The sequence below is a fragment of the Gymnogyps californianus genome, chromosome 5, assembly GCF_018139145.2.
Source record: "Gymnogyps californianus isolate 813 chromosome 5, ASM1813914v2, whole genome shotgun sequence".
NCBI classification, from domain to species: domain Eukaryota; kingdom Metazoa; phylum Chordata; class Aves; order Accipitriformes; family Cathartidae; genus Gymnogyps; species Gymnogyps californianus.
Window position 1 is genome coordinate 27,042,546 of NC_059475.1, and position 15,827 is coordinate 27,058,372.

At 36.5% G+C, this 15,827-nt stretch overlaps 1 protein-coding gene across 1 annotated transcript in view; it reads left to right on the plus strand.

The window, feature by feature from the left end:
- Positions 1 to 15,827, plus strand: part of MYBPC3 (myosin binding protein C3) — a 63,619-nt gene that overhangs the window by 10,037 nt on the left and 37,755 nt on the right. Inside the window, exons 3-12 of the mRNA XM_050896779.1 lie at positions 1,940 to 2,035; positions 2,301 to 2,387; positions 2,535 to 2,683; positions 3,671 to 3,788; positions 5,210 to 5,258; positions 6,530 to 6,574; positions 8,932 to 8,988; positions 9,719 to 9,721; positions 14,064 to 14,087; positions 14,833 to 14,999. Coding sequence (XP_050752736.1) covers positions 1,940 to 2,035; positions 2,301 to 2,387; positions 2,535 to 2,683; positions 3,671 to 3,788; positions 5,210 to 5,258; positions 6,530 to 6,574; positions 8,932 to 8,988; positions 9,719 to 9,721; positions 14,064 to 14,087; positions 14,833 to 14,999 — 795 coding nt within the window. The remainder of the gene's footprint in view (positions 1 to 1,939; positions 2,036 to 2,300; positions 2,388 to 2,534; positions 2,684 to 3,670; positions 3,789 to 5,209; positions 5,259 to 6,529; positions 6,575 to 8,931; positions 8,989 to 9,718; positions 9,722 to 14,063; positions 14,088 to 14,832; positions 15,000 to 15,827) is intronic.

Genomic DNA, 15,827 nt, shown 5'->3' on the forward strand with positions numbered 1-15,827 from the left:
AAGAGCCAAATTCTCTGGAATGTTCTCACGAAAAATGTCTGAAGATGCTGAAGATAGATGAAATCACTCATTTTTGGAAACATTTTGACATTCCCGATCCCTTTTTTCCCCTCCAAAATGGTCCCCATTTACCACTTCTGGTATTTTAATTTTCCCTTTTTATTTTTGTGAAAGGCCGTAAACTCAGATTGTTCATATCACCTCCTCTCCTTTGCTACCACTGTTTATTCTAGCAACATGATGGTAGTGAGATCTTCTGGTCAGCTAAAAAGATATTGGTGAATATTTAACAAGAGACAAGACATCCTGTTCCAGATGAAAAGACAGTGCATGACAGGTTATGAGGAAGGGGAAATCCTAGTATGGATTAGGGCAATTTAACAGCTGTCAGAGTATATAAAAGTATGATCCTGCTGACTATCTCATCCTGAAAGTAAACAGGTACATATTATACCAGTTATATCTTCCTTATTGTCTTTCAGGTTAGTTCCAGGTAGAGCTTGCTCCAGGCAGACAGCCTACAAATAACACAGTTACTGAATTTGGAAGTGTAATCATTACCTAAAAGCAATACACCTCTGACAAGCACACATTGGTGATGGAGACATCAGGATGTCAAAGGAGAGATAATTTTCCTGTATACATTATATATTGATGCCTCAAAATAAGCCTTTTCTAAACAGCTACACATCCAAGTTATGGGAGCATCTACGCTACATTAGTTAGAATAACGTTCAGTTCTTTCCAGTAAAAATTGAGTTGAAATTTATTTGGACAAGATCCAATGGGATGCCTTCTAACAATAAAAGTGGTAGAGTTTGATACTTAAGTATTAAAACAATACCAATTTAAAATTACACTGTTTTCTTTCAAGACACAAATAGTTTAGGGTAAAAGGCATAAATTTTCTGAGCGCGGTGTTGACTCATGTTCACATGTTCACAGATGCTGTCTTGTTTTTCAGACCTTACTAAGATTAGGTTGTTAAAGAGTAACTGGATTACCCATTATTATTTCCACAAACGTTAATAATTTCAGCTCTTCATTATCAAAAAAATGGAAACCACCCCCTAACCTGCCCAGACACAGCCACCTCCCTTTGTGACAGAGGAGCCACTCAAATTAGTCATCACATGGCACAACAGAGCCAGAAATCCCTGGTGGAAAAAACATTGCAAATAGCTAGGAAACTGCATGTGGGACTTGTGTGAGAGGTAGGTGAGGCCCTTTGGAAATGGCTCCGCTACCTATGGAAAAAAAAATAATCTTGCTGCAACTGATCTGTTTCAAGAAATTCTACCTCCCTCCATCTGCCCCAGCTGCTCACTCCTACTCTCTTTTCATACATTTCTATCTTCTCCATTGTGCCAAATGCATTTGCCTGAATTTGTCTGTGAGGTCATGGTTTAATTGAAAGGCCATAAACTTCCATGAGCCAGGGGAAGAAATGATAGATGGATTTTTAAAATACTTTCTCCATATTGATTACTAGCAGTGTCTAGGGGTTTTCTCAAGCCGCACACAGCAGTAGCATTTGGAACATTACATTCCAACAGCAGAGTTAAACAAAATCTCATGAATAAGCAAATGGTTTACAAAAATAATAATTGCATAATTTTTCATTACCTTTTCTATTTAGACCACTGAAGTTAACATCAAATAATAGTGTTATTCATCAGCTGACAAGTTTCTACACATCAAGACTATAGAGTTTAAAAAGCCAGGCATCAGTTCTTTCCAAGCTCAGCAAAAGAGCGAGCCTCATCATCCAGCTTCAGTAGGCCCCTTCTCCTTCCAGCACATCCTCTAAGTTCTAGAAAACCACAGCTAATTTCTCTGCATTTCCTAACGTATATTAAAAGCTGTTCTTTTGCAAAATTTCTTCAGAAAGGAAGTAGAAATATGTCTTTCTCTAATCTTGGCTTACATTCATTTCCAGAAAAGAGTGAGACAGTCATTCCTGCTGAAGCTGCTCCAGCCCCAGCTGCCTCAGAGTCACCTGCTCCACCAGTAGAAAGCAGCCAAAACACAGAAGGTAATAGAGAACTAACACTGTTATCAAGTCTGGTTCATTAACAGAAGGAAAGAACAGGAACAGGGAATCCGTCGAGTCAGTGAGGTAGAGACAGTAGCTGAAAGCAGACCACTAGTGATGAATGACAGACAGTAAAAAATAAGGAATCTCAGAGACAGAAGAAACATATTGAGGTATTTTGAAATGACTTAACAAATTCATTATATAGGCTGTAACAGAAGCTGATGCAGAAAGTTCTAACTAGTAATGCTGATGTTTATTTCAGTTGCATCTGCTGGGACTCAACCAGAAAAGCCTCTGGACCCTATTGGGCTCTTTGTGACACGACCCCAGGATGGAGAAGTTACTGTTGGTGAGTACAAAATGTGAGTCAAGTGATGTTTGTGAACTGTACCTGTTGCTTGACTATTTAGCTCTCCATGTACAGGATGACAGCAGTGATATAACAGATAAATCAAACACTATTCATAATCTTATTTTAACCTACCTCCCTTACAAGGTGGAAACATCACGTTCACTGCCAAAGTGGCAGGTGAGAGCCTGCTGAAGAAACCATCAGTGAAATGGTTCAAAGGAAAGTGGATGGACCTGGGAAGCAAAGTGGGGAAACATCTCCAGCTACGTGACAATTATGATCGAAATAACAAGGTACAATTGGCAGAGTAAGGTTCTCAGTCTTCTAGATACTAATCTTTCATCTGGGGAAAATACAAGCTAATGTAGGAATGTTTTGATATTAAGGCACCCAAAGCTACACACAATGCTATATTTATGCGTAGAAGGATATGTTTTGACCACGCAGACAAGAGAAAAGCACTACATACAGACTCTTGCATACCTTATCTATAATGAAATGAGAAAATGTCTGGAGGACTAGGGGAGCAGTTTTGCACTAGCTACTGCAGGATTCCCTCCATCTTCCTCTCAAGTAATAGATACTTGTTATATTTAAGAGAAAACTATAAATCAGACAGATATTTAAGTATAGTCTATCTTGATTTTAATAGATCAAGCATTCAGCTATTAGTGTTGGAATTTATTGTGCTCTTGCATTGTCTAGACTACTTTAAATAGCTGAGTAAGACCCATTTTTACCGCAAATGCATTCAAAGATACACAAATAGGAATACAAGAGAGTCTGTACCATGACTTCTCATCCTGTGTGGTATATGAAACACTGCTACCCTCTCCTGGATGGAACAGAACAGACTTGCTCACATTAGCCACTCCTTTTGCTGAATTTTTAAATGTACTGTATACATTCTAGGTAGAGGCTGTATTTGTTTAATGAAAGCTCTATTTCTGTTTCCAATGTACATGCAATTAGTGTATGTGATGACTGCACACGCCAGTACACCAGCATAGTTTGCTAACATAACTTGTATCCTCTGGAAGACCTGTACTGATAATACTCTTTTGCTGTTCCTACTGAACTGGGCGGGGGGGTGTATGTATTTTTTATGACAGTAACAAGTTACATGCTCAGGAGGTTCTTAATTCTAAAAGGACACAGAGGCATATTTCATCCCTTGTCTATTTCTCTCCATGCCTTAATATGGTGTATTCTCTCTCTCTCTCTCTATTTCACCATTTCATTTTCTAACTTACGAATTGTGTCACTGGTGTCTGTTCTAGGTGTATACCTTTGAAATGGAAATCATAGAAGCAAACATGACTTTTGCAGGAGGGTACAGATGTGAGGTGTCTACCAAGGACAAGTTTGATAGTTCTAATTTCAACCTGACAGTCAATGGTAAGATGAGTTCCTGCCACCTTGTTTCTTCCTTTTATTATTATTTTTTTTATTTCCTGTATGTCCACGAACAATTCTTTCTGGTATATAGTGGCTATAGACAAGCATAGACCTGAAGTATAGACCTGATGAGCTACAGGTACACTTACAGAGGCCCACAGAGGAGGATTGGGATGGGTGGGCAGAGATATAGAGCATTAGCAGTAACACTTGGATATCACTCACGTCAGAACTGTGATACTTTTAAAGAAAGCACACAGAAAGATGCAAATCAGCCCAACTTTTCTCTGGCTTTATTCTGATTTCGAATCCATTCTTTCATGATATTTAATTCCACTAGAATAAAAGAGAGGTCCATTCTTACTTTGGCAAAAGTTCAGTACTAAAAATGGACGCTTGAAAAGAAAAAAAAAGGGGAGAAATGGAAAGATTTAGACATGTGACACTATTATCAATTCCTTTCTTCCCGATAAATTCAAGTCATGCAGAAGGCCCTTGCAATATAAAATTGCTTTAAGACTAGATGACTCATTTTACATAATACATGGTGCCACCCTCACAACTGCTATACTGAAAAGCTTATCAGCAATTGAAAAGGAAGTACATTTTAACATCAATTTCCCCTTAGTGTGGAAGAGTTTAGGTAAAACAGTATAAGCATGGACCACAGGAAAGAGTTGAATGTTTGGACCATCTCCTGTTTCAGTGGTTCTGTTGAAAGGATTGCAACATTGATTTGCGTCCAGCAACCAATGAGCCTCATATGCAAAGACAAAAGTTTATTGAAGTTACTCAATCAGCAGTGTTCATTTTCGAAGTTTCACTACTTTGCTGTAGGACTCATACAACTTAGGAGCTGTGACTGAGAACAGCTTTTCTCCCAGTAGTAGCAGTGCACCTATTCATACCAACAGAAGCTTAGAACAGAGTAATGAAGTTCTCTATGCAACATCCTCAATGGAGTTTCTGTACATCTTTACATATTTCCAGGAATTTACCTTTGCTTTCAGAGGATGGATTACAATTTATTATTAGTAATAATATTCAGTTGATATCCAGTGGTTTTCTCATTAGGATTTAAATAGCCTGTGAAGCCAGTATGGAAACTAAAATTTACCAGCAGGAGAATTGACAAACAAGAGATAAGACAGTTCGTCGTGCTGCAGGTTATTATGAAACATGAGACAGAATTCAGTTGTATATGAAACACTGGATGTTGAAAGCTAATTAGTGAAAGCTACATGTTTAAGGATGATGCAATCTTGCAATATATAATCACAATTCAATATATATCACAATTTACAATGTAAGAACTTTAGGAAAAAAAAGTCTGCAAAGGAAAAGCTTTAGAAATAACAGTGTATTTTTGCATTATTTTGACTTGCTCTCCCATTCTTGTTTGTCACTTTTTGTCACATCAGAAGCACCAGTAACTGGAGACTTGGATATTCGTGCTGCCTTCCGACGCACGTGAGTATGTACAGTAGAAACTTATGTAGATCAGATTATAATTCCATGCAGAATTCATTACTTTCCTAGACAAAACTAACTAAAAGCAAAGCTGTTGTACAAACAAGCACAAAGATAGGGGTGTCTACTAAGAAAATATTTCTATTAAGAAAATATTTCTACTATTAAAATACTATACAACTCCTAGAAATCATCTAAGAGAGTTTAGACTTTGTACTAGCATAACAGTCATGCTTGTCTTCAATTATGCAATTGATAATATGTATAATTCTACCACGAACTTCAGCACTTTTTTCCCAGACCTGTAAAGAGCACTCCAGACGTAGACCAATAGAAAAGGAAAAGATTCTGTGTAGTGGCTAGTCTTGATTTGGTCTGGCTTGAGGTACTATACGTACCTGAATACAAATGTTTGCTAAACAAAGAAGTGGAGTTTGATGTGAGCTCTGTAAGCGGCATATCACTGATAACATTAATACAAGCATTTTGATTGTATTTGTTTTCATGTTCTATAATTATATTAATTGAATGAAGATGATACTGTAAGTGCCTGTGTAAAAACTCAGATATATGTAGGTCTTGGATATTAAAGACTGCAAGGTATTGCACTGGTGTTGAAAAGGCTATTCTCCCCACATCTGTAATACTGTCTGAATTGATATATGACTTAATGGAATAATGTTCCCTTCTATTAGTAAAATTTGCAAAATTTGGGGTTTTTTTTATTTAGACATTAACAACATGGTTTTTCACTGTGGAGTATTTCTTCTCCCTTTGCATAATTCAGTTTCTGGTTTAGTTTTTATATATTTTTCCAAAGTTACTAGACCAAGAATATTCCAACAGACATCTATTTCTCTAACACAGGACACAAATCATCTGTGGCAACTCCTTGAGTTTTTCCCTATAAGTGCTGCTTTTATATGAGATTTTTTTTTTTTAACATTCTATCACAAAGAACTAAAAAACGCTTGCAGAACTTATCTACAGTCAAATCCATCTATAGGTAGCTGACCAGCCTCCCTGTGATGCCTATTAAATAGAGGACACTCAGTGCATAGCTGCATTGTGTTATTTCATTGCAGTGAAATTAGGCTTCAAGAGTTTCTGTTCTTGCTAGCACAATTAAAAGAATTTAGAATCAGTTCAGAGTGACTGCAGTGTGAGTAGCTTCAGGCTGTTCAGGTTTTCAGTTTCTTCTGTAAGAATGGAGCCAAATTTTGAACTGAACTGTTTAAATCTGAAGCTTTGTCTTTGATACCCTCACTCAGGAGCATGGCAGGAGGGGGAAGACGGATGACTTCAGCCTTTCTCAGGTAGCCACTGTCTGTGTCAGCAGCCAAATTCAAGTCTAACAATGAACTGTCTCTCTCTGCTTAGGAAAAGAAAAAAAAGAAAAAAAACCCTACAGAACTAGCTGCAGCTTAAATTCCAAATAAATCATCGTTTATAGGATGTAGTATTTATACGAGATGATTACATACAAGTAAATAGTAACATAAGGAGTATAAATAATGAAAAGAGTAGTTTGATAGTTCAGTGAGAGGCAGATTCATCTACAGAAAACGCATGTGTTTGGCAAGTGGCGTCTTCTCACCATTAGAAGAAAAAAAGTAACTTCAAATCATATGCATGTCTGCCCCCTCTATTTTACATGTTTTCCTCTTTACTGAGCACATCCTGACTAAAATTGTCACTGCTCACAGAAGTGTACCAACACACATGTATATGAAAATCTGTTGTTTCCTGGCACGCTCTTTATCCTAGTATCATTAAATTTCCCACCCTATCCCTTTTGGTCCCAATGTCTTCCACCATAACTAAAATAGGAACTCTGAGATTAGACTTAACTCTATGCATGTTGAAGCAATTATTAGGGTCTTACTCTTCAGAAAAGCTAAACATTGATTGCTAGGATTTCCTGAAAATCTGATTTAACTACCACCTGGGAAGCAATAAGGTGACTAGTTATTCTCCCAGCTGTAGATTCTGATTTCCTGAATATTTGATCACAAGAAGCCCTTTTCAAATTTGGGATTATACTGGTGATTTTTATGTACATTTTATGCCTGTAAACATTGAAAGTCTTCTGAAAGTAGGGAACAAAGTGGCCAAAAATACACTTTTCTGTTTGAGCATTATACCCAGAAAATTATCCTTTCCAGTACTGCACTATCTTGAACGTAATCACAGAAGTAAAACTAGTATTTTCTTAATAAAAAGATGTCTTCTCATAACATATTCAAAATTACACTGATTCAAAATTGTTACTTATCCTCACTAACCTTGCATTGTCAAGCAGCACAAGAAGTTTGGCACTCGTTTCTCTTCCATTTTATTAACAGTACTGTTAAAATGCCCATCATTTATCTGTTGAGGCTGTTTTCTTACTTTTTAAAATATTTGTTCCTGCAATATTGAGTTTTTCTGACATTCCGGTTTACACTTCTACAGACTGATTTTCTCTGAAGCAACTAGCACTGTGTATTGACAGAGACAGCATTATGGGCTACCACTACCACCAGTACAACTGCAAAGACTAATTTCTGTGTATAAAACAATAATTAAATATAAGGTGTTGCTGCTGGAAGAATCTGAATGCTGTGAGATGGCATCACCAGATTCTTATGCTCAAGACAACAGAGATGTCAAGGAGCAGCTGAACATTGATGATGGCAGACTGACTGAGATGAAGAAAATCCATTTTGACTTTCTAAACCCTGTCTGAATGCAAAAAAGACCTGGTTTTTTGCTAAGTTGAATAATCAATGGTCATGAAATCCAGTGTAACTACCAGTACTTTTATATCAAATCCCTGAAGTGATTTTTCAGGAATTAAACCCAAAGAAGTGATTTTAGTGACTTTACGCTAAGTTTTCAGAGTAGATCTGTACTTCAAATGTTCAGACGCACAGCTAAGACACATTTGATTCAGACCACCAAAAATAACACTGTGCATTCCATCCTAGTTCACTGTATGTAACAGACAGAATTACACATAAAAAAAATCCTGCTTGTTACTTCTTGTTCTCATGAATCAACTCATCACAACATTGCTTGCCGTGATGCTTGTTGAACAACTGCATGTTGAACCTCATCTCAGAATCAAAGTCAGATCACAGCATTCCTCCTTTAACTCTCCCAAGCAGCAGTGATGTGACACTTTTCAGTATAATGAATCTTGGAATCACAAAGAGCCTTAAGAAATTATTACTTCTGGGGTAATACTAGAAAAAAAATGTGATTTTAGATTGTAAAAAGTCCCACAAAAAGGTTGCTTAAATACTGCCCCACACTGTAAACAAAATACACATTCCTGAAACTACAGCTTTCCGAAAGCACTAATGATTCTAAAGGAAAGCTTCTGCAACGTCTTTATGATAATTAATAAATTCCAGATCAATATGACCACCAAATTAATACCCTGTACAACTTTATCCATAATCAGTACAGAAAAAATACAAGTTCATTAAATATATTTCTTAAACCTATATGAAGACCAATATGGACAAAGAGCCTAATTAAGTCACCTTCCATGTCAGTGCACATTCTAAGTCATTCTAAACCCATCTACTACTCCTCTACAAAAATACATCATCTACATAATTATATAGTCTCACAAGCTATTCTCATTTCCTTCTGAAACTAACTATAGTTTTCTGTTACTATACAGTATGGATGGACATGAAGAAGGTGGAGAGTTTAATTTTAGTGCCCTACTGAAAAAGAGGTCAGTAAAAATCCATAGACTTAGAGAAATAAAGCAACCAGCTTCTGTTGAACAACTCTGAAAACACTAAAACTAGAATAAGTAAAAGTTTCATAAATTCAGAATCCTTGTAGTTTTCCTAAAGCAGCTCTAACTGGAAAAAGGATGACAGGTAATTATGGCAACAAATACCTAGCATTTGCTGCATTTCTGCTAGGCTTATACTGGGGGGGGGGGGGGGGGGGCGGGGGGAAGAGAAGGGAAAAAAAAAGATTCGTCTTTCCCAAGATAGAAAAGGCTGGGACTAGGGTAATTACATGCTTCCACCAGCACTTTTCATTTAAAAAACCCAAAACACCACAACAATTTACAATACCTGTCTATAATGCTGCCTTATTAAGAATTTTCTGTCCTAAGTTTTCACAATACTTCGCATCAGAGAGCTAGGAGGACAAGCCTTTTTATTAGATATTTAAATGTTACTATTACACTATACAACTGTATATTACATAGCTGTTTATCATATATATATATAAAGATATTCTACATTGTATAAATATTATATAAATATCTTTTACTCTTCCAATTCTAATTCTTATTTCTTGCTTTTACTTTCACTTTTTTTGGTGGACTTTCCTCTCCCATTCTCATCCTTCCTTGCCACATCTGTTTTCATAACCTGTCTACTTATGTTTTTCTCTTTTTACCACCATCTTAATCTGGATGTTTTGGATTCCACTGTTGCCAACAGAGAGTAAGATTTCTATTTCATTTTATTATAAATGCATGGGTCAGACTGAATATAAGAACCATTTGGTTTGAAATAATGCATGCATCTTTATCTTTCTTATGTGTAGAGCGTGACAAAAATTAGATAGTATGAAAGAAAATTACCAGCTGCCAACTTCTGAGACAAATGCTTTTAAACAATTAGTAGAAGCTAAAGGTGGACCATTCAATACAAATCAACGTATTTCTCTGAATGTCCTTTGGTTTTCACCATCACTTTCTTTTATAAGCAGTTTTAAATTGTCCTTGAATTTCCAGATTTTCTCAATAACCTGCTGTTTTAAATTCCTATTGTCATAGAAATTCAAATCAGAAAAATCATTTGCATAATATGCCTGCTGGTGCCCATCAAATATGCGCTGAAGTTTTGTTCCATCCATCCTTAAACATGTTAAGTGAACTTATTACTGAAGTCACTTCTTCCATAAATGTACAGGCTTCTCTGTTACAAAACTTTTCTTTTTATTCTAAGTAAAGTTGCCATTGCTCATTATCATCCCATTACTCCAAGCATGCTTCTTTCTGTTCACTGCCTCTGGCTGCTCACTCTGTCTTGCCAGCTCCTGAAGTTACTATAAACACTTGTTACTAGACTCATGTTTTGCAAATCTAAACTTAGTTCAAGTTTTCACAATCAACTACTTGGGTGAATGTTGTTGTGAATCTGCATTCAGTCTCTGCTCAGGTATCGGTATCACTATTTATAAAAAGTGTTTTATCTTCACAAAGAGTACAGGATCATGTAGACATCTGAAGTAGCGTGGTTACGGAAGGCAATAAAGCCACAACAGCCTCATGTTTCACTCAGGTTAACTCACCCAAATTTCAGTGGGGCAAACAAGGTCACATAAGTATACAAAGCCCTGTATTATGCAATATGCAATGTATCCAATTAGAAGTGAATTCTGGCTTTGCAGTAACACTACAACCAGAACTCTGAAGGAGGCTAGCTAGACGAGACAGAAAGTACACCTATCAGACTTTCTACAGCTGACATTGATATCAAAGTTTCTTGTTTCATCAAGAACCCCAGAGAAGTCTGAAACAAAAAGTGCATTAGAATTTTTTTGTGATGCTAAAGTAGGGAAAATATGCTTTCTGAATAATGGCAACAATCAAAACCACACAGGTTTGAGAGCTGAAATAGACTAGTTGTACACATATTCTAATTTCTATAGAAAATGTAAGGCAAAAAAGAATTGTTGATCTCTTTTTTAAAATTTCAAATAAATGGAGGCCAGCATGAAAATATTTGCATAATTTCATACAGTGACTCCAGCTGGAATGAAGTGCTAAGCACTACGAGCCCCCATCTAGTGCCTTTCCCTTCGGCTTTCATAATCAGTTTTGAGCAGTGATAGAACCCTAAAAAGTAGTAAAAATCTCCAGTATTTCCAGAAATGTTCAATTTGTGGATTTAACTATTCATTATTTGTTAGACTAGAAATAAAATTCATTAAAAGAAGCTTATAAATTTCACTGCATTTTGTCAGTGTTTTTGACCTTTCTTGACTTACAAATCTCCATTTAGTGAATTTAAGCATACTGATAAATTCACTGCTCCTAGCTGTTTTTCAGAGCCACTTTAGAAGTAATTTGTGGATCCTTCAGGCTTTGCACACCACAGGTTGAAGACCACTCCTATATTAAAGAGAACTGATAGGCATAAAAACTCATCATGGAATGAAAGTATTCTTCATTAAAATAGAATAGAAAAAGGGACCTCATGCCAAGGAACTCTCAAGAGCTATGCAGATTCAAATAGAATTGAAGACTATTCTTTTACCACTTCTGCTTTGTCCTACCTAATTTACAAGTGCCCCTTAATCCAGAGGTAATGAACATTCCCACTATAATAAAGAGAGCTTCATTTAATACTGTATCTCCTATCACTGTAATTTAATTAACTGGTGTTGACATACAGATGTCATGGGCCAAGGAGAGGTCATTGGGAAGAGGAAGGGAACAGCTGTCACAGAACTATTAAACGGGATAGTGAGCAGAGACCTTGAAGGAGGTGGCAGCTGACAGGGTCCAATCAGTTGACAGTAATGGGATAGGAAGGAACCATCTCTGGGATGTACAAAACTATTTTTAACCCCTCCGCACATGTTTAAAACATATCAGCTGCATATTCCATTTACAGCAGGTTCACTAAGCTGCATCTTAATGCCCCCAAGTGCATAGTTAACCTATGAGGGGATCACTCTGAATAAGGATCCCCAACATCAGGCGGAGTAACGTAAGGGTGGGAGAAACTTCAGGAGTCCGAGTGCTCTATTACTTTTCGTACACTGCTTAGTTCCTGTTGGTAGTGGAAGAGTACAGCCTAACTGTGGAAACTCTGTGTCTTTATGGGATCAAAGAGAATGTTTTAACAAATACAAAACAGTGAAAAGGAGTACTGGGGTGGGGAAACCTTTGCTCATAGGCAAAGACTTTTTTTTTTCTTTTTCAGAACTCAATTAAACGCTATACGAATTACAACCTTTAGCTTTCAGTACCATTTTACATGCAACTTACAAGCCTTTCCCTGTAATTAGAAAATATTAGTATTTCCAAGGAAGAGACTATACTATTGCTTATGATCAAATTTCTTGTATTTCAGCTTGCATACACTGAAACACTATTGCCAGATATAACAATGGGATGACACTGAGTAATGGAAAAGCTAAAGCAAAAATTAAGGAAGTCTTCTCAATAGTGAGATATACTAGACTGTGGAATTGCTTCCAAATTGGAAGATTTTTCTCATGATGTGTTTAAAAATAACTCACACAAAATATTTTTGGAAACTCAATGAATAATCTTACCTGCAAATTTTCAGGTAAAGGGGTGTACACAGATGAGCATGTAAGTAGGCAGATAGACAGAGAGATCACCAATATTTATACAGTGCCTGAGGGAAAATAATAATATTTGAATCTGTTAAGTCTTTCTTATTTCCGATGATTTTATATTTCCTTTTGAGATACAGTTTACTCCACAGAACATTAATTATACTAGTACAAAGAACTCAGCACATATTAGAAATATTTTATATTCCTAGTTTTATGTACTTATATATCTATTCCAATTTACATGTATTTAGAAATATTTTAAAGTTGCTCATTGATACAATCATCAGGGCTACTAGCCCAAGAACTGCTTATGTTAAAAAAAAATCTTGGTCTATTTGGCAAATCAGTTCAACTGTCCTGCCTTCTGCTAGGCAAAACTACAAACCATTTGGAGCTACCCCAAACTAAATGGTAGATATATAAAGAAGAGGAACCCTGATTAAATTTGTGGGTGATGTTGATGCACTGTTATGACAAAGCAAATACCCAGGAGGCTGCACTTATTGCAAGGAGTCCAAACTTCAGATACACCTATCAATTCAACGAGTGCTAGCGAGGGCTTAGTGCTTAGTGAGTGTTAAACCACTCCAAAGATATAAGATATTGCATGCCATATTTCAGCTCAGACTCACTGAGCTGAAATCCTCTTCTCTTGCTTCCTTTCCGTTCAAGAGCTACAAGGGTGCTGGAAATCCCAAGCCTGGACTGCAGGACTTTAGCGCTCTCATTACAAGCAAGCCTTTTTTGGGCAATAAAAGGAGTACCAGAAATGTTTGGTTATACCTGCTGTCTAGACTGACTACAGTCATGCTTTTTTAAGTAGTAATATTTCTCACAGACTAATGGGACTGTACTTTTCCTGACAAAAATGGAAATATGCCCACTAATCCTCCACTTTTCTCTGCATTACCTGCTGCATAACTTGTCTTCTTGTTGGGGTTTACCACTGAACATGGCTTCCTTATAAGAGTGTGTTCTGCTGCACTGGAACCTGCTTGGTCCTGGTGATATCAGAAACAGCAGCCACAGGAAGTTCCTTTTCCTAAAGAAATTTTTAAGAAAATGTTGCTTCTTTCATCCTTTCTCTGTTTACCAAAATGCAAACTATGACAGGCAACAACTCCACAATGACAGGGCAAAGTAGAGCTATTTGTTTCCCTGTAAGGCAATCAGCCATAATTAGGAATAAGCAGAAGTGCTTATACTTATAATATAAATTGCAGAGTGGAACTGTACAAAATGTAGGAGTGAGTTTGGTTTCAATAGAGAACAGCATTTTTCTTAAGCCTATTTCAGAGCTTTTGCATGAGCTCCTTCATGTCCCTGCTACTGAAGCACAGGCTTGTTCTGCTAAAGGTGAAGATGACATTCATGGCTCTTTTGTATTAACACATGATGCCCTCTTTCTTGCCCATCGGGATGCTGCATGTTTTTCCAAACGGTTCTCTGCATCATTCTGGAGTACAGCAGCTTCTTGCGCTCGGTAAATCGGTAAGGTTACACCAATTTCTTTTTCTATTTATGATCTTTTAAATAAAAAATATGATGACAGAAAAAGAATGCCTTTCCCAGAGCCAGACAACCAAATTTTCACTTGGTTTTGCTAAACCAAACATTAATTCTTCCATAATCACTAGTTCTTTGGTTAAACTATAAAGTAAGTAGTCCATTGTAAATTTTGTCTTGTTTGCCATTACTCACCAGTCTATGTGTCTTTATGTTTTATAGATTACTATAGCCAACAATTGTCTTTATAACAGATGACAAATATTTTAATAATCTGTGATTCATTTTAGTGAAGAGAAAAAATGTCCTGAGTAGAAAAGGACTTGGTTCTTATTAACATAAACCAACTGCCTTGTTTCTAAGGCTTTCTCAGGATATCAGTTCAGTTCCTCGCTTTGCCACGTTTTATGTATGACCATCACTGGAAATTAAGTCTCCTTGTGTTTCCATTACCCATCATTAAAGGGAAGTTAATATTTATTTGCTTTGGCTATTAGAAAGAAACCCTTCAGGACAGTGATTGGATCTTAATCACTGTATATATAAATAGAAGTAAAACTAGTCACCAGTTTTATTTCATTATTTTAGGTAATAATATCACAAAAAGTTCGACTGCTAAATTCTTTATTAAGAAATGGCTTCACCAAGCCAATATGTAGTTTGCCAAGCCTATGGCTGTTTCTAAATCCTCTCAATAGTGGCATTCAGATACTCTAATGCCTTTCTGCAGAGGTGAAGCAAAATCTGAATCACAATCTGATGTTGATGTCTGGGAAATCCTGAGGAAAGCTCCTCCTTCCGAATATGAGAAAATTGCTTTTCAGTATGGTATCACAGATTTGCGTGGGATGCTGAAACGCCTCAAACGCATAAAGAAGGAAGAGAAAAAAAGTACAGGTTGGTGAGCTGTATTTATTCCAAATATATATGTCTGTATCTTCTTCTTTGGGAGTTCTTCAAATATTAACATCAGCTGGACAGCAACCAGATACAAGAGCATGAGAAACAGGAGTTACCTATTCCAATTGTTACACAGTCTCTACATGTGAAATGCTGATTACCAAAGATTAAAGCTATGCCCAAAGCTCTGAGCTACCTTGCTCTGAAACTCTGGATATTCTGAACCTGATCATTTTAGTAGTTTCTTCTGCTCTGCCCCTTATCTTTCCCTGAACATAAAACAACAACACGCACCACTCCCCTCACACCCAAAACTGGTCAGTATGTCAGGCATCAGTGATACATTTAAAGAATTTCTTTTCCATTGGGATGATACATTTGGAATTCTTGAGCCTTTTCTAGTCTTGTGAAGTATTAATTACCTAATTTTAAATAATTTGTTTTAAAAGTTTGAAACAGAGAAGGCAAGCTGCCATTCATTAATACTGAGAAGATCAGTATCATTTTCCTACATGGGCAGATGTAGCTGTAACTCTATTTAGGATGTGTTGAAGTACATATTCACATCTGATATAGAATATTCTTCTTTGCTTATTTTAGTTTATATCACGTGCTTTTCATCCTACGTTAAGGAATAACAGAAAACAGAACAGGATGAAGAACAGACAGAAATGGTAAAAATGCAAACAGGGATGCAGAAAGTGGGAAAGGTTTAAGATGATGGTAAACAACAGGAAAGGGAATAAAGATTTATTTTCCTGACAGAGAATGTAAAAATAAAATCAAGTAATGATTAAGATATTCTTTCTTTTTTTTTTTTTTTTA